Here is a 27483-nt window from a genome sequence, read left to right as displayed (position 1 = left end):
TTTAGAATAAACCTGAGGGTGTAATCTCATCACGTTCCTAACGAAGTGTTTACACTGAGCTAGACATCACTGACAGTGGTAGCTGACAGTCCTTACTAAGGCCTGCTCTGGAAAAAACTGCAAATGTGTGACTGCAAAGTGTTGAAGGGCTGCTCCCTGTGTTGGTAACAGGACACAAGAGCCAGTGCAGTGTCCTCGTGGGGTTGGTGCCAGCAGTGCCCTTCACATCTGCACAGGCATTTTCAAGATCACCTCACTCTAATCCCACTGCCCTGAGCAGCCACCTCCCAGACCAGCTTGCTCAAAAAACCCCATCCAACCCAGCCTTGATATCTGTGTAGCTGATAAAAGAACTGGGGATCGAAGTTTGGTAGGACTTCCCTTGATACCATTCATCACATTTAACCTTTAAAAGATACCAACCAGACAATGTTTCTTTTTCAACCCCTCAATCAATAATTAAAAAATAAAATTACAGCCCTCATAACTGACTTTTATGTCTTCAAATGGCCTGACATTTTGTTTTCAGCTTGAAGCTCTCACAGTTGAGCTGGTGTGAAAGGGGACCAGACAGCCCGATGACGGGCAGTTCTGAGATCACTTCCATGGAATATGGTATTTTTTTAATCGTGTTTCCTCTAGCAGTTGCCTCAGAATGATGAGTAGTGGATGTCAGTGTGGATTTGGAAGAAGATAAGGTATCTGTTTACATGCAAAACTTTTTAATTAAACAACAGATACAGAGCCAAGATATTTCTTGCATTCCTATTGCTCTACCTGGAGGGTTTGTTGGTCTGCAGCTGCTTCAGCACACGAGTCGTGCTATGTGCTGACACTGGGGGAGGGAAAACGCAGCTATCGGCCCTTTTTGCCTTCCAATTTCAGCAGTTCAGACATCTGGGGCAATTTCTGTTTTTCATCATATTCCCAAAACTTCTGTGCCGTGAGTAGGACAGGATTCTGCCTAAATGCTTGGACCTGAGCTGCCCAGTGCGTGTGTTAGGCTGGCAGAGATGAGATCTGCTGGTCCTTGTGGAGGGTCTGTGTAGGACCACTGAACATTTTCAGAAGACTCAGTCATTCAGTAGAAACATTGGGACATTTCCAGAAATAGTTTCCAGGCTTTTTTTAAGATGGGGAGAAAGGTTGGTTGGGTTTTTCCACATCCTTTTTTTATTTTTTTTTACAGCTTTAGTTTTGATGGATGATGTGGAGGCAGAGAAATCTGAAGTTTGCAAGTGGTATTTATTTATTGCACTGTATGTTCTGTTGTGGGGGTAGCTGTTCAACCATAGAAATTAGAAAGTCATTTCTGAATCAACTTATTCCCAGAAAGATCAAGAGTTTTATCAGGAAAAAGAAAAAAAAAACCAACAAAAAATTTAGCCAAAAAAAAGTCTCAGTAGGAAGGCTTCCAACAATTGCATTCCTGACTGTGTTACCCTTACCCAGGGGATCTGTCCCATCTGCTGAGGAGGTGCCACGCCATGGAGGTGCTTTGAAATGAGGACACCTGACCCTGGAAGTGGCTCAACAGCCCCAAAGAGGCCCTGGGGGCAGTCAGAGTGGTGCAGTAAGGAGGGATTTTTACCTGCCACCACACTGCATTAAGAGCAGCACTTAGTTTTGTACTCTTGTTTTCTTTAGGATTTTATTGTTATAAAAAGAAACTTCTTAATCTCATACTGTTCATGAAATCAGGTGCAGGCTTGCCTGCTAATCAGTGGTTTCAGTGGTGCTTTTACTTAATCTAAAAATTCATTATAGGGATTTCCTTAATGAAGGCCATATGCATATTTTAAGTATGTTTTTGTACTATTTTTAGAAAGAGCTTTCAGTTTATAGTTAATAGTGTAGAAAAATATCTAGATGGATAAAACAAATACAAATATAATAGTTACAAGATCTACTCATAATTAAAACCCAAGGGGAGTGAAGACAAGCAAAAAACCAGAATTTGTATGAACCAGATGTTGTCTATTTTGGGCAGTGGTGGAACACCACGTGGCTCTCAGAGGTGAGGCTGAGACTTTGTGGACAGTAAAATATGCTTTTCTAGCAGCAGCTGTTTGCCTTTGTGTCTTGTGCCAGAACTCAGACACTTCTGTCATTTGCTGCTCTCCAGCCTAAAGGTGGGCTCGGTTCAGCTGTCTGCAGTTCGATAGTTTATGGAGCTTGGGTGTTCTAGAAGGTTTTAAAGGGAGAAAGAAAGAGGGAATCTGTGGAGGTAGTGGAATGCTGCTGAAGAATCACCTCCTGTGTCAAAGCAGTGTGTGTTGTAAGCATTTTGCAAAACCAAGTATGTTTTAAAAGCAAAGTGAAAAAAAAATCTGATATATCCAAGCTGATGCTATCTGCTCTCAGGAGCAATTTGATCATAACCCTCTTTATATCCGTCTCTTCCGCTGCTGAAGTTCCCTACCTTAAAATGAATTTGTTCTGAGGCTACCCACTGGGGAAATCTAAACCAGTCTTCTCTATCAGTGACACGTGTTTAATGACATTTTACTGCTTGTCTTACCCAGCACGTCTGAGGAATCCTACTGCTAATTTTTGTACTATTATTATTATTATTATTATTATTATTATTATTATTATTATTGTCTGTCCCTGCAGCCCTGGAGGGAGAAGTGTCACTGGCGCTGCCAGGGCTGGAGCTGAGCTTGTACTGGGTGCATGGGAGACTCATCCCTCCCACAGCAGCCCCCAACTCACCATTGCCTTTCAAAATATGGGAGGAATGTGGGACAAGGTGGGCTCTGCCCAACCATGGGCTCCTGCCCATAGGTGTTAAAATGCAAATTTTATTGCGGCAAGACAATATTTTCCTTTTGGATTCTGGGTTTTGTGTGCTTTTGGAAAGCATTTGGCAGCCACAGCAAGTATGTTTACAAAAAGAGCAGAACTGGTAAAGTTCAGGTTCGTGTTTGGATTCAGCCCCAGCAAACTGAAGCTGAAGCTGTGCCAGACGTTTGAAGCTGCCAGACGACAGTTCATCTCAAACAGAAAGCTGAAGAGGGGGAAAGAAATTTGTCAAATGTATTCCATGTGGAATTTCAGGCAATTTAATTTGATTCACTACACTCTGAAATGTCTTGGACTTCCCTATTGTTTCTTTACTTTAACACTAAATTTTATACCTTCTGGGATCTTCAGTGCTTTGTGCTGCATTTGTCACATTCTCTAATTTACTGGCTTCAGTCTCTCTTGGTTTTAATTGAAGGGACTGAGCCCTGCAAAATTTTAAGGTTGCTAGTTTAATCCTGAGGTTGTTCTTCAGGTGAGGGGACAGCCCTTCTTTTGGACACCACTGTAGTAAGAAGGGGCAGAGGGGATGAGTGTAAAAGAGGAAAGGGAAAGTTACAGTAAACCTCATCCCTGTGACTCCATCGGTGGCAGCAGCAGCAGCCAAGCTCTGTGGCTGCGGGGATGCTGTGGTCAGGATATGTTCCAGGGTGGCTGCAGAGGCCGGGAGGTTCTGTTTGGGTCAGTGATGACCACCACCAGACTGCCTGGATCTGTGTTTTATTGTGGTTTTGCTTTTCCAGTTAATTTCCTGCTCTGTGGGTGAATTTCCTGTGGAGCCAGTGGACACTGGAGCCCAGCCCCAGGGCAGGATCCTCTGGCTCTCTGCAGCCTGGCAGCTCTGACACTGGCCAGAGTTTGTTACCCCCACAAGTGCAGTTTGGGCATCAAGGCCACTTGTTCTCCTCCTGCTCCCTCTGATCATCTGCCAGAAACAGAGCCCAGAGCCTCTGTCTGTAAATAAAACTCTCTGAATTTGTCCAAATGTCAAAGCACTTGAGCCCACCAGGTAGCAAACAGTGCTTTATTCTACATAATATTAATTTCTCTTGAAACGTGCAGCCTTGTGTAGGTTAGAGCTGAAGGTAAAGGACTGCTGCTGCTTTTTGTGCAGGCAGAAGAGCAGAGGTGCACAGCAGCTGCAAGTTAAATATAGCTACCCAGCCTTGACTCTTCCAGGTAACAAAGTCTTCCATTTCTAATATTCTTGCCTGAAACATCTATTCATTTACTGCACTGGGATCTGACTCCCTGGATCAGTGTGTGTTCACACCTGAGCCAGGCTGAGGAAGATGAGAACACTCAGCCCCAAAGTTGTCAGTGTTTACACACAAGTCAAGTCCGTAAGGAGTTCAGTGTCTTTACTGGTGTGTCTGATTTTTTTTTCCCCTGACATGTGCAGCCTCTGTTTCTAGGTGTTGAGAGTTTGTTTGTTTGAAGAGTGTGAGGAGAGAGAAGCCCGAGGCTGTCTGGCACAGCTGCAGTTGGAGCATCTCTTTCAACTTCTTTTCCTAGGCTGCAAATGCCCTCTGTTCACTTTTTTTTTTCCTCGCTAAAAATCTTCCTACAGCTCCCCATGTCTTCCAAATACACTTCTGGCAAGTTGAAAAGAGATGTGTGACAGAAAGAAAACCCCCCAAGGCCAGCAGGTTCTGTCAGTGGGGCAGGTGGGAGCTGGCAGGGGTGGCTGTGCAGGAGCTGTGTCCTTGCCCATTTCCCATCACTGCTCCCAGTGTTGGGATGTTCCTGATACCAGCAGGGCTGAGCTCTCTGCTTTGCCCAGGAGGGCTCCCTGCCTCCTCACATGGGGTTTGTCTCCAGAACAGTCCCAGCCTCCCAATAGCTCCCTCCAGGGATGCTGCTGCCCACAGGTGTGATGGGAGAGCAGCTGTTACAATAGAGATGACCCTACCATTACACAGGCTCCACCCTTTATAATGATCACACCAAGCTTCCATAAAACCTGCAGTTCTTCCTCGAGAAATGCATAGTGGTGGTTAAAGTCTTTTCCCACATTGGTAGTTTGACAAACATGAGAGTGTTGTGGAGATCATTAGTGCTAAGAGTAAAACCTCCAAATAAAGTGCCCTGGGATTTATGTACTCTGTGCTGGTAATAATAATTAGAACATATCCTACTGCAGGTAACTCCCACAACTTGCACTTTGATCTGAAGCTGGGAAACTCATTGATTAATCCATGGGGTCAATCAGTCCATCTTGTTTGGAGAGTTAATCTCTGGTGTACACCAGGACCAAGAGTGAAACAGGTTTATTTACTGCTGCTTAATCAGAGAACCCAAACTCTCCTGTAGAGTGGTGAGAGGTTTGTTTCTACTTAGCCTTTAATTGCAAAATGATCTCATTAGTGCTGTAGTGAATCTCAGTACTATCCTACAGACACGTGGAATTTAAAGAGCAAAGAACAAAAATGGTTGCCTGTAAAAACTCAGCATCTGCCACAAAAGTGTGGTGCAGTTGGTATTTGCAGGATTACCCAAACCAGGCTTCTCTTTATTACCCTTTTAATCTGAAGCTGGAACATCAGCTGCACATCCCAGTGGCTTTCTGTCTACACTGCTGTTAGAAACAGAGGGGGACTGTCATGCTGAAACTGCTAGGAAAGGTTTTTATCCAAAGATAAAGATGCTGAGAACAACACGGAAACCAACAGCAGAGTTGCTGTGGCATTTACCAAAGAAAAGGGCAATCCCTCTGAGTTATCCCAGCAGAGAACTTCAGACCTTGTAAGTGTCCTTCTTACCTCTGTCATCAGTCCCTGGCTCATGTATTAATTAACCATTCCTGAGATGCCTCAGTAAGGCTGAGGGAGAGTTAGTGGATCTCAAATGGGCAGTGAAATCCCAAATAAAGCAATCCTATAGAGCAGGTACTGGAAACCCAGAAGTGAGGTTGCATATTCACAGTAAAGCCTTGAGCATAAAAATGTGGAAAGCAGTGAAAAATTTCTTTAACATGAGCACCAATAGATGCAGGTTCATGTTTCTGTGCTGAAGAAAATGCTTGAATGTGAGTCCACATCCTGCAAATCCAATTCAAACTCACTGCCCTTTGAAATCTGGGTAGTATCTCTGTGCCTTTGTGGCAGGAATCTTCTGGCTTGAATGTAGAAAATCAGGGATAAAAAACCTGATTAAAAAAAAAAAACTCTTAAACCAATGCTAAATACCAGGAAGAGAATAGAGGCGAATATTCCCTTTACTAATACTTGTTTCTAATCAGATAAAAATAAGTTGCAGTGTAGGAAGAATCCCTCTACTAACTGCCAGAACATGTCGATTTATCAAATTTTTCTACCGTTGCTCTTTTTTTGAGCTCGCCTCGGAGCTGACAGTGTATGTTTTACAGTGCAGCAAGGTAGATTGATTGATCCTAAATAGAAAAGCCTTTGGGGTCTCGAGCTGATGTTTTAGCTTCAGAAAAAAACTGAGTAAAGCATGTTAATGTAGAGAAAGGAGCCTGGCTTAATTGGACCAACTCCTGGCTTGCTGAAAATTAATGGCTGGCTGGCTGTTGCCAGAGTGATTCATCTTTTCTATCATGTTCTATAGTCCTTCTCTCCAGGGGTCTGTACTCCCCTCCAATTCCAAACCAAAAGTGAAATATACTTCTTCATTTTTTTCTTCCTTAAAAACATGTATTTTAGTTGAATTGGCTTCCAGTAAATGAAAAATGGCACAGGTGGGAATTTGAAGGAGGCACTCAGTGTCTGGGATTTAGATTTTTGTTTTGTTTGAATGGGATTTAGATTTTTTTTTTTAATGTACCCGTGACTCCTCATTGCTACTGGCTGACTGCACACGTGACAGAGTGACTTTTTAAAGGATCCCTATTTGTCTGTTGAAATGTATTGTTCCTTTTCTTTTTCTCTGGCCATGGAAACAGAAATTCTGTGCAAGCAAGAGCTGATAAAAGTGAATATAAAGCTGGAAAAGGTGCTGAAAGCATATAGGTGGCTCAGGAAATGAAAAGATGACTTTTCCATGTAGTCCCATCAAGCCCACAGAAGTATTTTATGTTTTTAAAATAAATTACTTATGTTCAAAAAAGTCTTGCCATTTTCCCCATAAGACCTACGGTCCTGGCTTTGTGGAAGCAAAACAGCTGCAGATGAGCATGAGGTAGTCGGGAATTCACTGGTGTGTGCCTAAACCCCACATGGATCGTGGAGGGGGTTGAGCTTTGGAACTTAAAGAGGGCAAATTCAAAATGTGCCTTTAAACATAAAATGTTTCTGTGTCCCTTTTGAAATCTACCTGAGTTTCTGCTGGAGGCAGATTGCTACTCGTTTGCTGATTCCGAGGTGTCACCAGTGGAGTAGGACATGGAGTCACTTCTAACAAGCATGTAATAGGTTGGGAATGTCATGAATGTTGTATTATTGCATATTCTGAATAGGAGGATTCGCTGTAACTGAAGATTACAAGAAGATAAATAAAGATAGATTTTGTTTAACATAATTACATATGGTAAATTGTTATGATAATTTGCTATTGTTTCAGTAAGGCAAATATTAGCAGTCATAGCTCAGAGATCGTAAATAATGCACTGGAAAATTGGATATAATGTTTCACATTGACCTGAGATTTGGGAAATGGGTAGAAATGCCACAGATTTCTGTTCCATTAATTGCAAGAAAATAACATTAAGAACACGCTAAATCATGCTGAATGTTTTCAGCAGATGATAGACTGTGGGATAGTTCATTAATTCTCCAAACCATTCATTATATTTGTTTTTTACTCCAAGAACACTTAATGAATAATCAATGCTTTGTGCAGCTGAGGGTGTGAGCATGCACATTTTTATATACATTCATATACCAACCAACATCCTTCCATTTATTTCCTACAGTTTTTTGTACCAAAGCATTTTTTTAAACTGTATACTCTTAAGCTCCATCACTAGGGATGTGTTTATTAGTCTTTGAAGCAGCTGTTTGAATTGCTGTTTTTACCTTTTACCAGTAGAGTTTGGTTCTCCCACGGTGCTATAAATATTAAATAAAGACACTAGGAGTTTATTAGTCTGATATCTTTTATGGGGACATGGTGGAAAATGTAACCTATAAAATTAGTAATGAGAGGATGAAAATTACACATTGTCTCCATCAGGTTTTACAGCCATCATTTTTTCCTATGTATGTGTTGTTTTTCTTGTAGAGAAGGAGAAGGGCTCTGAGCATTTAATGAACTGCAGGAAGCAAATCTGGCTGTGTATTGTATGATAGTGTGGGATTTACTATAAGTGGAAGTGGGATAGAAACAGGAGTCCAGGCTTAGATGTAGCACTGTGTGTAAGTGTGATGGCTCAAGTCAGTTTTAATTTCCACAAAACACTGAAACACCATCTCTGGATGGTCAAAAAGCCTGTGGTACCTGGACACATCCATCCTTTTAATACAGAGAAAAAAAATAGGACAAGATAGGACAAGAGGGAATGGCCTCAAGTTGCAACAGGGGAGGGATAGGTTGGATATGAGAAAAAATATCTTCATTGAAAGGGTTGTCAAGCAGTAGAACAGGGTGAAGTGGTGGAATCACCATCCCTGGAAGTGCTCAGATAACATGTAGGTGTGGCACTTGGGGGCATGGTTTAGGGGTGGACCGGGCAGGGTTAGGTTAATGACTGGACTTAGTGGTCTTTTCCAGCCTTCATGACTCTATAATTCTGTTAAAATCCTCTTGCCTCCATTTCAGCATTTGCCTTTTTAGACAAGATATTTCAGTCCCAGAATAATTCCACCATGTATTTACATGTGCTCATGGGACTCCATTTCACGCAACAATTGCAATAATTTGTGTGACATCCCTTAAATTTTTCACCCTGCACTAATGTGGAAATGCCCAGTTTTGTAGGGAGAAGGATCTGCCTCTGTTAGGTTTTTCAAAGTCCATCTTTCTGAGTTTTCTGTCTTCTTCACTTGTATCTGGGTGATGGAGGCAGTGGCCTGGCTGTTTGAATTTCAGGACTCAGATCCCAGCTTTGCTCTAGGTTTCCAGAGTGGCTGTGGGGAATTCACTCCACTGCAGTTGCTTCCCACTGCTATAAAACAGCTTTCCCACAGAATCGCAGAGGTATTGCACAAACATAAAGAGGATGCCTCGAAAACGTGGCCATGTAAAATTTTATGCTACATACTTACTTTGCCAAATAAATGCAGCTTCCCAACAAGGCACAGCACGCTCTGCTTCACATTAGCACTTAATGGAGAAATCACTTTGTGAGGCTGTAATGTGCCTGTGCATTTTTGTGGTTAACTGAATGGTTTCATGCCTGTTCTTAGGCAACAGGAGCCTCTCCACACAGGATATGTTTGGGATTTTTTAATTTCTGGTGTGGTGACATGCAAGGAATGCTGGCCAAGACTGAACCCCCTGCAAAAGCCAGAGGAGATGGATGAGTGCAGACATTTGGGAGCGTTGGGCCAGAAGTGCCAGAGCAGGAATACAAGTGATTTGCTCATGATCACACAAGAGGGACATTTCCATGCATGCTGAAGACTCTGCAGGTTACCCAGACATCAGAAATTCCCAAAGGTTGCAGTTAAGCTGTCCTCACCTTAATGATGTTCACAGAAGGGGTGCGAGGGGTGGATTTGGCAGCTTAGATTTATCACAGTGCATGGGGTGTAAGGGAGCTGGTCAAGAGACACAGCTTGAAAAGCAGATAGATCCTGCTGCAAGTAGTGCTGTGTGTTTGCTGCTTTAAAGTTCATCATGAAAGAAACATCTTTTGCAGAGATAATCCTCAAAACCATGGTGAAAAACAGAGTCCTGAAGGGACCCATGTCCTGAACTGTGGGATGATGTCCTGCCAGGGGGTTTATCCTAATAAACGAGTATTATCCCTCCTGCTTTTCCAGCCCTGTGCAGCTTGCCAGAGGGGGCACTTTTTAATGGACTAGGAGAAGTTAAAGGAAAATCCAGAAGGATATGGCTAAAAGTGAATTCTTTGGTTTATACCATTTATAGTCCTATTAAATTCAGTATTTCTCTCAGGCATTTGGGGGGCAAGAAGTTCAGTGTATTCCTACATCTTTCAAGATCCTGGCTTGATCATTTGACTCTGTCCAGCCAGCCTAACAAGCTAAATAATAAAAGAGAACAATGCAAAACTTGTTGAATTTTTTTTCACCCTGTGTCTTTTTTGAAGTAAAATACCTTTTTTTTTCTCAGATGCCCAGCAGTTTGCTGCAGACTCCTGCAGCTTCTCTGCCCGTCACTCAGTACCTGTTTCAGCTTATCAAATTGTTGTACTTCCTCCTTTCATAGAGAAGCAATTAAAAATGATGAGGGTAAAGGGTTAAACCTAAAAGCCTGTTAATGAGGGTGCCTTCTTGGTTTTCCTTTCATCAGGTATTAGATGCTGGTTTCAGCATAAGTTTTCGATAAGCATCAGTGAGCATTTTTCCAGCGTATTTTTTAAAAACTTGGGGGTTTTTTTACCATCCTGTAAAAATGATAGATGTGTTACTCTGCTGTTTATCTGAAATCCTAATTACTGATGCTGCAGCTTTTGAATGTTAACTTCATGCAGTGTTCTTTAGGCTTCAAACTGGTCAAAGAAAGATTGATTTGTGTCCACAGAGAGTTCTAAGCCTAGTAAACACAGCCAATGTTTGTTTATTTATTTATTTATTGCATTATTTGAAAGTCAAGAGTTGCATCAACTGCAAATTACGTAGACTTGGAGATTTCTAAAGGAGAAAAAGGGGAAAAAAAGCAGAAGTTGTCTGCCACTGAATGAAATTTTAATTTCTGCCTCCACAAGAGCAAAGAGTAGGTGTAAGAGATGGAATTTGAAAATATGGGTGAGATTTCCTTTCCTTGATCTATGCTATTTTTCATAGAACAATAGCTTGATTTTTTTTCTCCCCTAAACTTACACACATATACTTGGGGAAAATATTTTTTATATAAATATATCTAAATGAGATTTATAGATTATGTGGATCTTTGTGTATATGTGTATATATATAGATATATATGTATAAAACAGTGCAGCTCAGTAGTCATGTAAACATCCCAAGGTCTTGTTTTCAAAGGCCAGCAAAGAGGATAATTTAGGATTTTTGATCACAGACTCATTTAGATTAGAAAACACCTCCAAGATCATTGGGTCTGACTGTTCACCCAGCACTGCCAACCCCACCACTAAGCCATGCCCTTCCCTGTGAAGGAAGCTCAGCTCTCCTGCATTTCCAGTGTGTTTCCTATGCTGTGTATGAACAGTGCCTGGAGCCAGAGCAGCTCCTCTGCCTGACAGAGCTGAGCAGGGTCATCCCTGTGTGGCTGAAATCTCCTGCAGAGCTGCCCAGGAGAGGCAGGGCCCATTGCTGCTGTGCAGAGTGACTGAAAACTGAGGAATCTTTGTGTCCTTGAAGCCTTTCTTGCAGTTCCTAAAGGCTCTTAGGAGAGGAGCTGCTTGTGCTAATCCCTTGCTGAGCGTTCACCTACCTGTGCTACCTGAGAGGAGCAATGTGGAGCAGAGACGGTGCTTGTTAAAAAAAAAAGAAATCAGACAATTTCTCTCAGGATTTTCTCCGTCTCTAGTTAAGTTTGTTTTAAACTAATGGAAGTAATTAGCAAGTCACAGAGGGACTTTGTCTACGAGGTAGCCATTTTTAGATAATGGAGCATAAAAGTCGACACAGTGACATATGACACCAGAGCAGCATCTTGGAGCCATGAGCTGGGTCTTAAGCAGATGTTTAAGTACTTTGAATACTGAAATCGCTATTTACACATATAGAAAGGGTTTGGGGTTTTTTTCTCTCAGACTACTGGTACACTGTAGGGCTTTCTTTTAATCTCAATAAAATCAAAGTAAGCTCTGAGTTTTTTAATGTGCAGTCATTATCATATCACTCCTTTCTCCCTTCTTTAAATGTCTCTCAGTATATGATACGTGGGTACTTGGGGAGTAGGGTTGGAATCTGAGTTCTGCATGGCCATTACACAGCAAAGGGGTGCAGCTGATGTGCCATGTTTCTAACAGTGCCCAGGGTGCTGAGCTGAAAATAAATAACATTTAGAAGTGAAGATGCGCTTGATATGTTCACACGTATCTATTGTAGCTGTGACTGCAGGGGAGATTTGCAGAAATTCCAGAGAGATGAAGGTGGTCTCCCAGCAGGGTGGTCCCAGAGGTCCGGGGTATCTCCCCTCACAGGTCTCAGAGATTGTCCCGGTTCTTGTAGGCGCCACCAAACCGTGTGTGCTTACCCTCATCCAGGGCTTTCAGGTTTTTTTATCTACTAGATAACTTTATCCATCTTATTTTCTATAAATCAGTGTGTGACATTCGCTGTTTGTGCCCAGCAATTGCTGCAGCATTTGGTAACACTTCCCACCACACACATAAAAACGTACCAGTGTGGTCTAAATAAATACACAGCACAGAAAGCCTCTGTAGATGCACAGTTGTGACACGATCACAGCACCCCAGTTATTGTGGGGTGCAGTTTGGGGAAGGAGGGGAAGGATTTTCCCTTCCTCTGCCACAGTCTGCTCCTTATTTCTCTGTCCTTTGATGCGGCCAGGGGCTTTGACTGCCAGATGGGTTGAGCCATTTCCTGGCTGCTTTTTTCCTTCACCTGTGCCGTGGTTGTTTTTTTTCTTTATTTAGATCCAAATTCGTCCTTGATTCAGCTCAGGGCAGCGCTGCAGAGCTGTGGTTGGTGCAGGGGAAAGGGACTGTTGGGGTACAACTGTCCCAGAAGCTCCTCCTGAAGTGCCCTGCATCCCTTGTCCCACCACAGCCAGTCTAGGTAGGATCCATCTTACCCAGCCCTTCTTCTGCAGGAATTAAGCTCCTGCTGAAGCTCACCAGAGCTGGCCAAGAAGGTTCTCCTCATTTCGGGGCAGGCTGGAGCATCTCAGCATGAGAACCCGCCTAACAATCCGAGCTGGAGGGCTGTGCATCCATTCTCACTCACTTGAGATGTTTTTACGGGTGCAATATGTTTTCCTTCACCACGTGTGTTCCGCCCCGTGGATTACTCGAATGGCAGAAAGTGTTTTGTTTCCTGTGTTATTAGCTGCAGGTTCAATTTCTATCAGATTTGTCAATTCTGTCATATAATAGGGTTGGTTTTTTCTTGGTCTAATGTATGTGACATGTATCATAATGCCAATAAAAATAGTTTTCAAACTAGACTGTGAAAGACTTTGACCAAAAAAAAAAGACGAAAATAAAAATATCAGCAAGTGGGGAGCTTTGATCTGACAAAGTAGACTTTCAAATGACATGTTATGGTTTATGACACACAGTTTAACAGTTCCTTTTTGCAGTAGCTGTAACGTGAGGGATTGGCCAGGGTGGGAATGCAGCTCAGGATGGGGGGGTCCAGTTCCAGCAGCAGATGTGTGCTCCAGAATGATTTAAACTTTTATTTCTGCGTTTAATTTTTTGTTGTTTTTTCTATATTTCTGATAATGGAATTGTTATGGGCTTTTGAATTTCAGTTAAGAATGTGCAAATAGGCTATGTGGTAAGTAGGTTATTGAAGGGTTAGGGAAATGGAGAACATTTCCTGAAAAAAAATACCCACAGCGTGGGTAATAGACTCCAGTTGAATTTAAAAGATAATGGCGACAAGGGAGAAATCCACTTGTAGAAATGGGGAACAGCTGTGTTTGAGATCTAATGAAACTGTATCAAATACTTTAAAAATGGCTTACAACTTCTTCCCTGGGGAACAGAGATAAAGCACAAGAGCACTCCTGAAAGGTCGAAGAAACAGTTAAATCATTTCCTTGATGGTTATTAGAGATATAGAAGACATCAGTGAAAATTAAATGTCTGAAACTTGTATTTGATTGCTTTCCTTATCAGGCCAATCTCACACATTTCTCCCATCTCTTCCTCTCTGTTCTAGTAAAATTTAATAACTGTGCTGGTAACAAGGGTGTGCGGTATGAAACCAACAGCCTGGACTTCAAGGTGAGGGCGGACGGGACCCTGTACGCTGCCCACCACCTGCAGGTGCCCTCCAAGCAGCTGATCCTGATGGTGACCGCCTGGGACCCCCAGACCCTGGGCAGATGGGAGGCCATGGTCAGGTTTCTGGTGGCAGAGAAGTCCCAACACAATGGACACAAGGTAAGAGTTTTTCAAAGCTCTTTTTCCTACTTTGTTCTTCCTTTGCCCCAAACCATTGGAAGGTTCACACGGCGTTGGAGTGTTCATGTTGCCTGGTCTGGGCTTCATAAGGAAGTGTCCAAGTAGGAGATACCATGAGTAGCATCAAATTCCTTGCAAATGATCCTTGAACCTCTCTGACAGAAATGCTTTAGGGTCACCAGTGAAGGAAGTGTTCTCTAAGTTCATACTTCTGTATTTTTAAAGCGACCACTTGTCTGTTATACACTGCAGGTCATGTGCATCATGTTTGCACTTCACTGCTGATAATCTCTCTTGACTCCTAGTAAAACCAGCAGATGAAGGGTGCAGACTCAAAGTCAACCATCTTGTAGATGGCTGTAAGTTCAGATTCCTTTTGTGACAGCACAGGCCTGGAGTCATGCACTGGCAGCTCTGCCCTGCTGCTCATCTCTCTGGTTTTCACAGTTACTCTTGCGAGCAATCTGCATGGCCCTGCAGCTTCCAGAGGGGAGATTTGAGCTTGTTCCTTCCCTTGCAAGGACAGGGAGCATTGCTGCTGCCCGATAAGGGACACGTGCTCGTGCGCGATGCAGGCAGCGAAGCACAACGTGGCACTGCGGTGCCAAACGTCCCCTCTGCTCAGTGCCAGCATCTCCCCTCGCCCACCCCGACAGAGAGAAGCCAGAGCCAGCGTTTCAGTCAGAAGGGTACAGATGGTTTCTTTCTGCTTTAGTTCCATACGCACAGCTGAAAAGCAGGAGGGCTCTGTCCCTGTGTGGCAGCCTGAGAGCAGTGTTCCTTCAGTGAGGCGTGGTGGTGGGCTGCACAGAGCCACTGGAACTGGGGGCTGCCCCATGAAACACATTTCTTCTGGTCTGCCCCTGGTGTAGCTGTCACTTTCCTGCCTCGTCCGTATAATTTTTGGCAGCAGCAGTTCACCTTTCCATTTTCAGTGTTAGTCTGGGCTGAAGATCGTTTACTACACGGAGTAAATGCAGGTATCTCATCTGGTGCTGACTCAAACCAACACAATGCTGGGCTGGTTGGGTGGTGACATTTGGGCAGGATTCGGCAGGGAATTGGTTCAAGACCTTGATTTATTGCTGGATCTTGAAGACCTGCAGAGTAAGGATGAAGGTATGAGTCCTGGGAGCAGCCATGGCTTCTTCAGGGACAGGTGGGGTCTATTGGATGTACCTGTAACTTGGATTAATACACGGCAGTAATGGTCCAGACAGCAAAACTGGCCTCTCCTTTCCTCAGTTCTGCAGTGCTTGGACAGAGAGCAGGGCAGGATGGAGGAAGGAGGAGAGACTTTCTGTGTCAAATTTTTAGAATTCCACCATGTGGCTCTGTGCCGTTTGGGAGAATTTTTGCCACGTGTGAGAGAAAAAGGAAAGGACTTGGACAGACTTAAATCTTTCACTTGCCCAGTGGACTGACCCCTAAGGTTTTGCAGGGCTTAGAGTCATATAAATACACTTCTGCTGCTCTTCAGTAAGGCTTGGGCTTGTGCAGGATGTAATTAAGCCCTGTGTGTTATGTCAACTCTATTTGCCATTTCTAACCAAAGAAATATTGCTTCCTTCTAAAAGTAATTAAATATTGAAGGAACAAAGTAAGATGTCTTATATACTGCTTTAAATTTCTTCTCAATGTAGCAGAAAAAAAAAAACCTGAATAAGCACACATTTCTGTTTCAGTAGAATATTTGGTTGGAAATTCATCTAATGTTAATGTAATCTGAACTCTGGTTGAAAACAGAGAGCTAAGCTTCTTAAAATTCATATCCCTCCTTTCTAAAAGCCTTATTAGAGTGTAGTTTGAGGCTGGAAAAATACGGAAAACAAGACTAATGACAAGGTCATAAGCAGTGTTATTGTGCGTCCCTGTAGCAGGCATCCGACTTGTGTTTTATTTAAATGCCTGTGGTTTTTGCAAGCTGAATAATCCTTTGTTTACTAAAGAAATAAATATGATTATGAGATTATTTTAAAAAATAATAGTGTTTGTCCTGAAAAAAGAACCCCAAACCTTACAATAACCAGTTCAATATGTTTCAGGCCGTGACCCTTACATGTTTTATGGCTTTTACTAGAAGCAGATTTCACATTTGGTTTAGTGTAGTATAATATGACTCAAGTAGACTATATATATTTTTTTAAAGACATTTCAGACTGTTTTGTTATATTCGGGATATAGAAATGGCAAATATGGGAGAGAAAGGAGGTGACCTGAGAGAGAGACCAGTTTTCTTCTAGTGCATCCATTCATTTCCATTTTACTTTGTAAATTTGTGACTGATTTTGCAAAAATGCTGAACAGTTCCCAGACATTATAAATAATTGGCATGAAATTCAGTTACTGCACCTGCTGATCACTGTTTGTTGTCACCTGCAGCACAAAAAAAGTCCTTTTGCCATGTTCCTCCTCCTCTCCATGAGCAACGGCCCTCAGTGAGAGCAGCCCCTTGTGATGAGGGACTTGGTTCCCCTCAGAACCCCCTCTGAAAGGATAAATCAGAATTTAGTTCATGAATATCCAGGGATTAAAGCTGCATCAAAACCAGCCCTCCTGGAATGGCCATTATTAGATATTTGGTTTATATTTGGTTTATTGTGGAGGTTATAATACAGAATAAATGTTATAGGAGATACTGATGTTTTTCGGCTGAGGTTTTGGGGGTCCAGGAGCGAACCTGCCTGCACAGTGGGGGCAGTGGGCTGCTTTCCAGGAGAACACAGAGGATTAATCCATCAATAAATGATCCTTTGTGTCTGTGATCCTTTCTTGTCAGAATATGTAAGACGGAAAAACTGTGGAACAGGCTGAGAGCACTTGAGTGGTGGCCAAGGGCTTCCAAGGCAGCAGATCATTTCTTGTTGGGACAGTCCTCCCCTTGTGTGCTTTCACTGCAAAATCAGGTTTGGTGTCCATTCCTGTGCCCCAGATTCCCCAGCTGAGCCTTGCTCTTGATGCAACCTGACATTTTAATGGGGAGGGACCCAATACAGTGACAATTTCCCCTCTTTCACAGTGTCAGCCTTATAAATGTGCTGATTGCTTTAGATGACTGAATAACCTGGGCAAACCTGCCAGTTTTCAGTGAAAACCACTGTAATGAAAGAGTTCACTACTACGTTAAAGTGTCATGCTAGTAGGATGAAATGATAGAAAAGAAGGCAAATAACTTTAAAAATGGATTTTATGATACATGAAGCATACATTTCCCCTCCTCCCCAGCAAACACCTGAATGTAAACTTTTTTTTCTCGTTAATACAAGCAATGTTAGTAACTCAAGGAACTTTTTTGTTCAGTCTTGCAGGGAACCTGATAGCAATTCAATTAGAAAATGCAAATGAGGTCACATATTTCCCACAAGAGTGCTGAATTACCCCAGAGGAAACTGAGTGATATTCCAGCATAACAATAAATACTTAAGATAAAGTTTCTTCTACTGTTCTTGTCTGGCTGCCTGTTCTTCCAATTGAAAGTATCAGTCTGGGCTATGGGTGAAGTTTGGGAAGAAGGAAAGAGAAAAGAGAAAAGAAAAGAGAAAAGAAAAGAGAAAAGAGAAGAAAAGCAAAAAGCAAAAAGAAAAGACAAAAAATGCTGTTTTATGAAATAATATAAAGTCTTTGTGGCTTGTGTCAGCATTTGCAAAAGATGAACTTGAGTGGGATAATGCTCCAGAAGAAAAGAAAGTAAAGCCAGGCTTTACTTATCTGGAATTAGCTGTGTAGTCTTCTTTTCAAAGAGTGCATGCTGTTATCTTGAAAAATTGGATATTGATTTAACCAAAAGTCTAAAAATGAAGATTCTGTTTGTGAACAGTGACAGTGCTGAGGACTGCAGTCTTCAGAGTGTTTTTTAGTCACAGAAACTCAAGTCCTTCCATGTGCACAAGTAGAAATTTGTATCATTTGTCCTTCTCACCCCACCCCTGCCCTCTGCGTCCATCAGTCCAAGCTCCTCCTCATGATTCCTTGAAAATCTACTTCCTCCACTCCCTGTGTTGGCTCATCCCATCTGAAGTTCTGACCCTCTCATTTATATTGATTGTTTTCTTTAATTTGCAGTCCTTTCATGTGTCTAAGGCACATCTGGCAGATTTTCTTGTGTATTTATTTAGCCATCTATTTTTCTGTAGTTCTCACCTCAAAAGTTAAAATCCAGATCATAGAAATACAGCATAGAGAGGAATTCACAGCAGAAGAGCTTAGAGGTACAGGATATATTCAGCACATGTAGGATGTCAGTCATCTGCTTCCAGTGACTTAGTTTAGAAAAACAAAATACTGTTTTCTTTGAATCATGTTTATGTCAACCAAAGTTTCTCGTTGTTTGAGCTTTTCAAATTCTGAGCATGGAAATATGTAAATTTTTGTAATGTTAAATCATTGGGAATTGTGCAATTAAACTTGGAAGTATATGAGGTCTGCAGCTAGTGTTTAAAACATTGAGAACTGCTGTCAGAAATCAATTCTTTCTTAAGACCAGCTTGCGTTTTATTATGTCTCATCTTATTTTGGGCTGCTTTCATAACCCAGCTATGAGTCCACAGCCATACAATGTGAATGTGAAAAGCTGATTCTTACAGACAGAGGGTTTCTTTTATTTAAAGCCTTTAAATAATCATCTGTGGTATTTTACCTGGCTGAGGTTTTAAATTCCAAGTACTGCTGATCACAAGCACAAAGGTCTCTGGGCAAGGAAAGGCTTATTCAGCACTGCTCTCATTCATGACCTGGGTTACTGTGCAGCCAAGATGCTCTGCACGAGGCTGGGGAGCCTTCCCTTGAGGGAAGAAAATCAGAGTTTCAGTGGAAGCTGTGCTTCCAATGACTCCGGTCTCCCTGATGCTCTGGAGTGGGTGCACCTGGAGGAAACAAGAAAAAATGTGTTCCCTTCCTTTCTTCCTTCTTTTTCCTGCATTGAGATGTTACCTATGGTATCAAGGTGATGGGAGTTTGCCCCATCAAACTGTTTTATCCCTAGAGAAGGCCTGAAAAAAGTAGGTTTTAGTTGTCATCCTGCCTTTTTCTGACAATACTGATGCATATTTTAAGTACTGGGTCATTACACTGACACTGTTCTCTTTCACTACCTCTGTGGGGAATCCAAGGCAGTAACTAAATCCAGCAAAATGGCAGCTGGAATGATTTTTATTTCTGTATCTCATCAGTGAAGCAAGACCTGGATTTATCTGTCAGGGAGGGTACATACAGAGATTCCCGTTTCCTTCAGATAACTTGTGAGATGCTGTTTGGGGTTTTAACAAATCAGATCAGTGGAAAAGATGAGAAAGAGGATGACTAATAAATTAGTATCATATAATTGTTACCAGTGAGACTGCTCATGATACTTGTGCAAGTCTAATGAAGATGCATCTGCTGAACTTGCCTGACCTCATACTTACGTGAATTTGACCATCTCACATGTAATCATTGCGGGAGGCCAGAGTGGTGTTTGTGAAAACACGTGAACTTCCCTGGCCTGATTTTCAGGTGTGCTGAATCCCATTGCCTTGTGCTGAAGCCAAGATAAGCTATGACACACAGGTGCTCATTGCCTTGGAAAATCAGCCCACTACGGGAAGTTTCCAAGCACTGCACTTGCTGCATTTAGCTCTTAAGCAGTCAGCATCATACCAAGGGTCAGGCTCAAAGCCATGCTCGAAAGACCATCTGTAAGTGAAATTCACTCCAGATCTGTCTTCCTTCAAACATAAAGAAGTCCTAAGGATTGAACTGCCTACGCAGAAATAAGTTTTTTCTGATAAAACAAACCCCATGGACTGCTGCGTGCTCCTGCCTGTGATGTGTGCCTTGCCCTTGCCAGATCAAAGCTTTTGACCTCCCATTTCATGTTCTTTGTTGGTAACTGCTGAAGTCTGACTGCCACTTGAAAAAAAGTATTTTGGACTGGATATCCTAAAAATACCTTCAATACCTTCACCGGTGTGATAATCTGCTGACAGCTGCTTGTAAACATGAGTTTGAGTACAGACAAAAATTGCTTCGTGGAGGCACACCCATAAAAATAAACTTTTTTTTAGGGGTTTTGGGTGTCCAGGATCTTTTCTTTGGCCCAGCAAGCTGAGACAGATTGGTAGAAACAAGCTCAGTGTGAAGGAGAGTTTTGGCTCCTCCCAGCCTCTGGAGGCCAGGTCCTGGATTTTTGGATGAGGTAGTGACTCTGTGGCATGTCCAGCTGGAAGAGAGGAGCCAGGGATGGGTGTCCAGCAGGGCAGGGTGGCCTGAAGGCCTGGCAAGGAGTGGGATCTCAAACACTGTCCCCACCCAGCAAAGCATTCAAACTCAGGCTTGGAGATAAATTATGGAGATAAATTATGGAGATAAATTAAATGTGTCCTCATGGTCAAATTTGAGCATTTCTTAGGTGCACTCTGGAATTGGAGAAAAAAAAAAGAAGAACAGTCTTTTCTCAAGAGCCTCTTGAAATAACCAAAGGATAACTTGAAAGGGCAAATTCTCACGCTAGCACTGAGGAGAAGTACCAGACTGAATTACTTTGCTTTGTGCTAAAGTAGCAGCAGCGCCTGTGATCTTTTAAATCTCTTGTGATCTTTTTACTTGCAAACATTATGAAGAGGAGGAGTATTGTTACATTTAATTCATTATGATTATTTTAATTCATGTATCTTTTGAACCTCATGCTTTAGAAAAATAAAATGGGATTAAAATTTTTCACAGGCTTTTTAAGGGGTAGACTTGCTCCTGGTTCTTTCTGTGATGAAGAGCACTTGTAGTAGTCTGAGTTTTAGAAGCAAAAGAAATGTGTTTTGGAACCATGTCTTCAATTATTTGTTAGAAGTTTTATTGGGGGGGGGAAGAACTCAGCTTGCTAGCCCAGATATTTCCTACATTTTTCTCAAGATTAGGTGCAGAATGAGAGAGGTAATTCCAAGCTGCAATAGTGGTTTTCACTGTATAGTATGTGGCAAGATCTACCACCTTTATTCCCAACCTACAGGTAACAAGTATGAGTATTTTGTGATTTAATAGCCCTGCTCTTGAGAAGTACTTGTGGTTCTGAAGCCATTGTGTATGGCTTCTCCAAATTATGAGAATGACATTAACTTGAAGATAGAAGTGTCTCTTTGTAAACACTAGAAGGTAGAGTACAACAGTAATTTAGATGTTTCTTAAACAATCCTACCTGAGAAGTACTGTGAGATTAGATCTTACAAAGGGAGTGTGAAAAGGTCAAGTTGATGTGGGGAGCTTTGCAAGGAAACAACCTCATCAGAACTTTTCTAGTTGGGATAAGATGTTCAAGCCTTAAACTGAGGAGGAAAAGTACATCAAGAGCTGTGCTTTGTGGATGATGTCATCTTCTTCTGTCCATTGAAGGCTCTTGCAATATTCAAAGCCTGACAGTGACAAGGAGAGTATCACAGGTGCTGGAAACCTGTGGGAGCCATGAAAGATTCCACCAAAGGCAGATGGATTTCTAATGTACCTGCTTTGATACGTGATTCTTCCAGAGAATGGAAGAGGCAGATCATTTAAAACCCTGCCAGCAGTGCACTGGCCAGGAGCTGCCTCTAATCATCCGTGTGGTACCACAGAATAAGTCTGAGCACAGCTCTGCCTCTCCTTCCCAGCTGAAACTCCCATCCCTTAGAGATCCCGTGGGCATTTTGTGTCTGCTCAGTAACGAAGTGAGCGTGCTGCCCGTGCCCGTCCTGACTGCAGCACAAAAGCGAAGCCTATTGAAGTGCTCTGGTGACTGGGCTACATTTCAGCTTAAATTGGTGATAACTTACCCAGCAGAAGGTGTGTGTGAGTTCAGGAGATTTCTGAATTTCAGTTAAATTCTGCTGGAAAATCAACACCTCCTGTCCAAGCCTGGTCAGCAGGCACCCGGAAAGCCCCGTTCTGGCCCCAGGGGCATTAGCTGCAGCCTGTGTCCATGGGACCCTCACCAACCTTGTTAGGTTTTCTGATAATAGAGAATAACATGTATTTGTTGAGTTTTTTAAACAAGAGCCTTCTGTGGTAACCACATAGGTTATGCCCAGAGCTGGTGCATCTCTTTTCACCGGAGTCCAGACTTAACTCAGCATTTAATTACAGTTACCCACAAAGGGCCCTGCTGCACCTTTTGCAAAGAAAGGATCTTCTCCTGCCTGACTCACAAGCCACTGTGTCATGTTCTCCCTATTTAAAAATTCCCTGGTTTTACCTGCTACTCTTCTTCAGCTTTTTTCTTGCTTTGCAGCCCTGCAAAACCAAGGAACATTTTGATTCCTCGGTCACGCTGATCACATTTTATTACTTCTATCGGGTAAAATTTTCCAAAGCCTGCAAAGCCAGCCAGATACCTAACAACCTTAAATTTGCATGCATGCCTCATTTTTCAGCTCTCAAGGAACACGGCATGTAGAGCTTTGACACTGACTCCTTGGGAACAAGAGGTTTTGGCATGGCTGATGCATTTGTGTGTGTTACGTGGCTCATTCTCCTCCTCTGAGGGCAGTAACTTGGTTAGCTTTTAGTCAGACTTTTTCTTCTCTGTCAGCTGATGTGTTCTGGAAGCTCATGCACTTGCCAAATCTGACAATTTTTCTTACTAATTGACTCTAATGTGAACTACTCTATGCAGCCCCACTGCTAGCTGATAAAAACAAAAAGTAATGAATTTTTGCTTAACTAGCTGATTTAATTAAAATGTTTTATACTGTACTTGTATGGTTTCTATAAATAGAGAGGTAATTTTGTTTAATGAGTTCCTAACCAAACATAACATTCTTGACTGTACGTAGCCAGATTTGATAAAGGTCACAAACGCTGCAATTGCACTGTTTGCTTTTGGAAGTCGTGATGATCAAACAGCTTGCTTGGGTACTGGAAATATCCTGTCAGGATTGGTTCCCTCTATTCTTGTTTATACCAGAAATTACTTGTATAGTTTTAGGAGCAGAGGGGGTTCTTCTCTGTGTCTGAACGCTGTTCATTATCTTTAAAGCGGAAGTGTACTGCCAAAATCCCATCTCATTGTCAATTAGTGGCTTCTCTGCAAACACATTAATTTAATGCCCCTGCTGAAGAGCTGTGCATGTTGGAACATCTTGCTGCTAAAACAATAGTTTTCAGAGCTCTTTGACACAAATCATTCATGAATGGCAATTTATGCCATGATGGTAATGGGATGTGACATGAAGCTATCTTTGATTAAATTTACCACAGCTTACAACTATTAGTAAATAAAGCTAATACACACTGTCATCACAGAGTTCTAGAGGGTGGATAAGGAGAAAAACAGATTATGGATTCCTTACCTGTGCACTTCCTAAATAATAGCTTCACATAGCACAACTATAATAAATTAAAGTCTAAAATAAAAAGTCTGATCTTTTTAAAACTACTTTTTTCCTGTCTCCAACTTCAGCAAATTCAGCAGTGACCTAAATAAAAAAGGAATCAATTACCGTAAAATAAATAAATTTGCTGTTTGTTCTGCAACCCTTTCATTCTACTGTATGAGAACACAAAATGGAATATCTTTCTATGCTGAAAGATCAAAAACTGGAGAAATGGTGCATTTTGGGAAAAAAGGGTTCATTCGTCCTCCACTGCCATCTCTGATGTCAGCAAAATGTTGTTTCCTTCAAACAGAACTCATGCAAATGTTTATTCTGCAGCGCTCTCATGTTCCCTTTGTTAAAGAACTAAGCTCTATTTTCATTGTCTTATTTTCTGTTTGGTAAATATCGTTTTCTCCTGTCCTTTCCGCAGCTACCATGGAAACAAGCAAAAATGCTTCAGATTAAATATTTTTAAATAGATTCTTTTTTTTCCCTGGTAGAAAATCGAACCAGTTTTCAAAATGTATATTGATATAGGAGATGAAGGGAAATATGTTTGAGCAATGGACTAAAGGTGGCTTTGTATCCCCTTGTATTGATAAAAATATATTAAAAACACGTTGCCTCAGTTAAACCCTACGAGTGACATAGAAACAAAGTAACCCAAGTATTATTTCTTTTCTGAAAAATGTGTAGTGTGAAGTGTTAAAGATCCTATGAAAATAATAAGACTGGCATATAAATAAAACAGGTTAAATCATAAATAATTTTGATACCTGGGAAATAGAGGCATTATTTCCTCTACTTCAATTGCAGGTACTTTTTATTACAAGTGCAAGAATAATATATTTTAGGGCTGAATCTGGAGCATTTCATTTTTCGGGTTGAACCCTATGAAATTATTAATCTCCACCAAACATACCCTAAGACTCACTTGTTATTTCTATACAGGGAATGGTGGCTTATTTACCCAAACACTAGAGTGATCCAAAATGCTCAGCTAAGCAGGAACACAAAATATGATACTATATTATGTAAATGGGTTTGTGATACGCTCTGCTGGATAATAACTTCCAGATGTCTCCGTAGCCAGAGGCTGACGGATATCAAAGGCAGGTTGGCTGGGAGGGGAGACAAGCCAGCTGGCGAGACTGGCTACTGCTAAGTGTAGCGGAAGGTGGAAGCTGGTGTTTCTTCACACTCTCTGGTTTTATTTGTGGACTAGTGAAAAGTCAGCGGCTCGTAGCCGCCTTGTCACGAGCAGGATAGAGCTGGAGGGGCTGCTGGCATCCCACGTGTCCTGTTCTTTCAGGGGATTATTTTTTGACCTCTTTTACGAGCAGAGGTTGGGTTTAGTCTGAGTCTCCCAACAACTGAAAGGCTGACGAGTCCAAGACCAACACTGATAGGAGCTTATAGACTCGCTAGATGGCTTTTCCAACTCATCCTTTATTCTCAGTGCCAAGTGCAGACAAGGAATGTCCCTGAGCTCTCAACATCAGTGTAATTGGAGTTAGTTGAAGCACCCTACAGCCACACCAGTTTGGAGTAAGGTGTCCTAAATCTGGTTTTGAAGTCTGACAGTCCCTTTGGGGTTTAGCTCCGTGTCCTCTTCCAAATGCAGCAGGTTGTGTTCCCCATCCTTAAAGGCAATTCTAGACTGAAAAGGGACTGGAAATGGCTCCTGGAAGAGGCTATTGAAGCTGTTGACATGGACTCCAAGACACCCCTTCACCTTCTGTGAAGCAGCCTGGGAGAAGAAAGTTCTTCTCACAATACTTAGAGGTGAGGCTGCACCTCCTCCAACCTCCCATTGCTTTCTGAGAGCTTGATCTGCCATCTCAGTGAAAGGTTTCTGATTGACTTCAGTATGTTTTTAATTGATTTCAGCTAATAGCCAAAAAAAACCCAAACCAAAAAAGTAGCAAGGGGAATTGCAGGGCAGATTCTGCCACACTGTGCTGCAGTGAATCCTCAGTTCTTCAGCATGACTGCCTTATCAAACTCAGGGAGGATGGTCTCCAAGAGGCTCTTCCCCTGCCCTACAACTGCTCATAACAAATATTAGAGTTGTACATTCCAAAGAAGCATTTATCAGCAGAAGATGCAATGGCTGCGTTATGATTTGCCAGCATTGGTGTTGTCCATGTGTGTCACAGTTATGGGCCAGAAGCCCACTGGAAGAGACATGGGATAACTCAGAGCCAAGTGTCAATCCCAGGCTTGCAGAATTTGGGCTTTAAATATTGCAGCCAGCACAGGACTGCTCAGCTTCATGAGCAAGCTCTGAAAGATTCGGCCCCAATACAAATACTAAGGCATTAGATCCTACTGAATCCAAACTCTCCTAACAAGTTTACATGCCAGCATGGGCTCTTCTCCCATTGTTTTTCTTCGTCCCACACTTTGTAATTACTTTTTCACCTTGATCTTGAAGGTTTTCATCTGTTTTGGCTCGGCTGTTTTTCTCTAGCTTATCAGTGTCCTAAAGTGATAGACAGGCATAATTACTGAATTATCTGACTATTTTATGTCCTCCTTTAGTTATCTTTGTGTTACCAAAGACTGTGCTCACATGTTCTGTGTTTGTAATGCCATGAAGATTTTTTTGCCTTTTCTTTTATACCACTGTTACACCTTTTTACAACTTCTGTGTTCTTAGTGCTTTTTGCCTACATTCTTGGACTTGTTTGTCAAGTTGAGAGACTCAACATTTTAGAAGCTTCGTAGGTGGAGGTTAGTGTGCCCCAGACCCCAAGGTCCTCTCCAGAACACATTCTGTAAACTAAGATAGAACCATCCAGGGGAAGGTTCCTTGGGGAGGGGGGCTCACTCGAGCCTCTCACTGGAGAATTTTTGGTGGATATGCTAATTAGTAAGGCCTGTAATGTTATACCAGATCTTTTAGGGGTGTGCATTGTAGTGTGCATTTCAGTGCATTCAACCTAGATGTAGTGCACCTAAAGATCCTTAAAATAAATACCAAGGTAAAATCCCTTTTTCCCCTTCTAACTGTGTTTGACTCTTGATTTTAAGACCAAGAAAAGGCATCAGTTGCTGGCGACCATGAAGGGGCTCTAAAGACCTTGAGACTCACAGTCTTAGGTTAGAACGCATCTTGCTTTGCCCCTCTCTCTCTGCCAGCAAATTATAGAGGGGACAGAGCAACAATCCACATCTGTGACCAGGACTTTAGGACCCAGCACGGAAAGGCAGAAGCATGGAAAAGAAAGTGAGTTAAAAAGAAACAGATATTGTGCTAGCACTAGAGAAAGAGATCTCCAAAAGAAGTAGAAAAGTTTGGAGTTTGATCCTGTTGTAACAAGTAATAAATGTCACCGTGTAATTTTTGGAATGGAGAGTGGATTTCACTTTCCACTGGCCACGTGTTTCATGCATTGCCTTCCCTTGTGCTGCACACCATCACCCTTGTGCCATACATAAAAGAGTCACAAAACAATGGGAGGGAAACCACCCTAAAGCCGCAGTATTACAGGTGCTTGTGTGGAATTTTTGAAGGACTATGGACAGTTTGTGTTCTGGTGGCACTACAAAAGATAGAGGAATACTTTATCTTTCAAAAATGTTTCTGAGATTCCAGAAAGCATATGGCCAGTGAGGCCATGAGAGAAGGAGCAGTTGTAATCTCAGTAAAAACTGTTATTCAGCAAAACCAGAATTGGAAGCTGTATTTTAGAATTAATTGAATTTGGTGTCACTCTCTGCTTTTGAGCTGAACTTTAGATTCTTGTAAACTCAAAAACACAGGAGAGTTTTCTGGGGCTCACAGTTAGACGATGCTGTTATTCCAGATATGTTCTTGGATGTTTCAGTCAGAGATCTGAATAGTTCTGGCATTTATACTCACCAGACTTTGTTACTGCATTTGTCTCACAGCTTTTAAACAGCAGAAAACATGTACAACATATTTAAACAACACCAGAGAAATTAAGGTCATGAGAATGCATTGTCAACAAATGAAGATAAAAGAGAACTGTTGTTTAAAAAAGGAAAAAAAAAATTGTTGTTGCAAGATGCTTTGAAATTCTACATATCAAATTCAGAGTCATGTTGATGATTTATTCTAATATAGGAAAACATCATCAAGAGTGACAAGCAAGCTAGTCACTGTCTAGTCACCTGCCAGCAAGTATTTCATACAGACTAAAAAGGCTGGTATTGCCTTGCTGAGCTGACACTAATTATTTCGGTATA

The 27483-nt window shown here is 41.9% G+C and overlaps 1 protein-coding gene across 1 annotated transcript in view; it reads left to right on the top strand.

Annotated features, from left to right (window-relative positions):
* The window catches only part of CDH4 (cadherin 4), a gene marked incomplete at both ends in the record, with an annotated part of 419822 nt that overhangs the window by 239571 nt on the left and 152768 nt on the right, over positions 1-27483 (top strand). The window contains one exon of the mRNA XM_082292618.1: positions 13707-13930. Coding sequence (XP_082148744.1) covers positions 13707-13930 — 224 coding nt within the window. The remainder of the gene's footprint in view (positions 1-13706; positions 13931-27483) is intronic.

The sequence above is a fragment of the Coloeus monedula genome, assembly GCF_965178545.1.
Source record: "Coloeus monedula genome assembly, chromosome: 17".
NCBI classification, from domain to species: Eukaryota; Metazoa; Chordata; class Aves; order Passeriformes; family Corvidae; genus Coloeus; species Coloeus monedula.
Note: the sequence above shows the minus strand (reverse complement) of the source record. Positions and strands in the feature narration are given on the sequence as shown.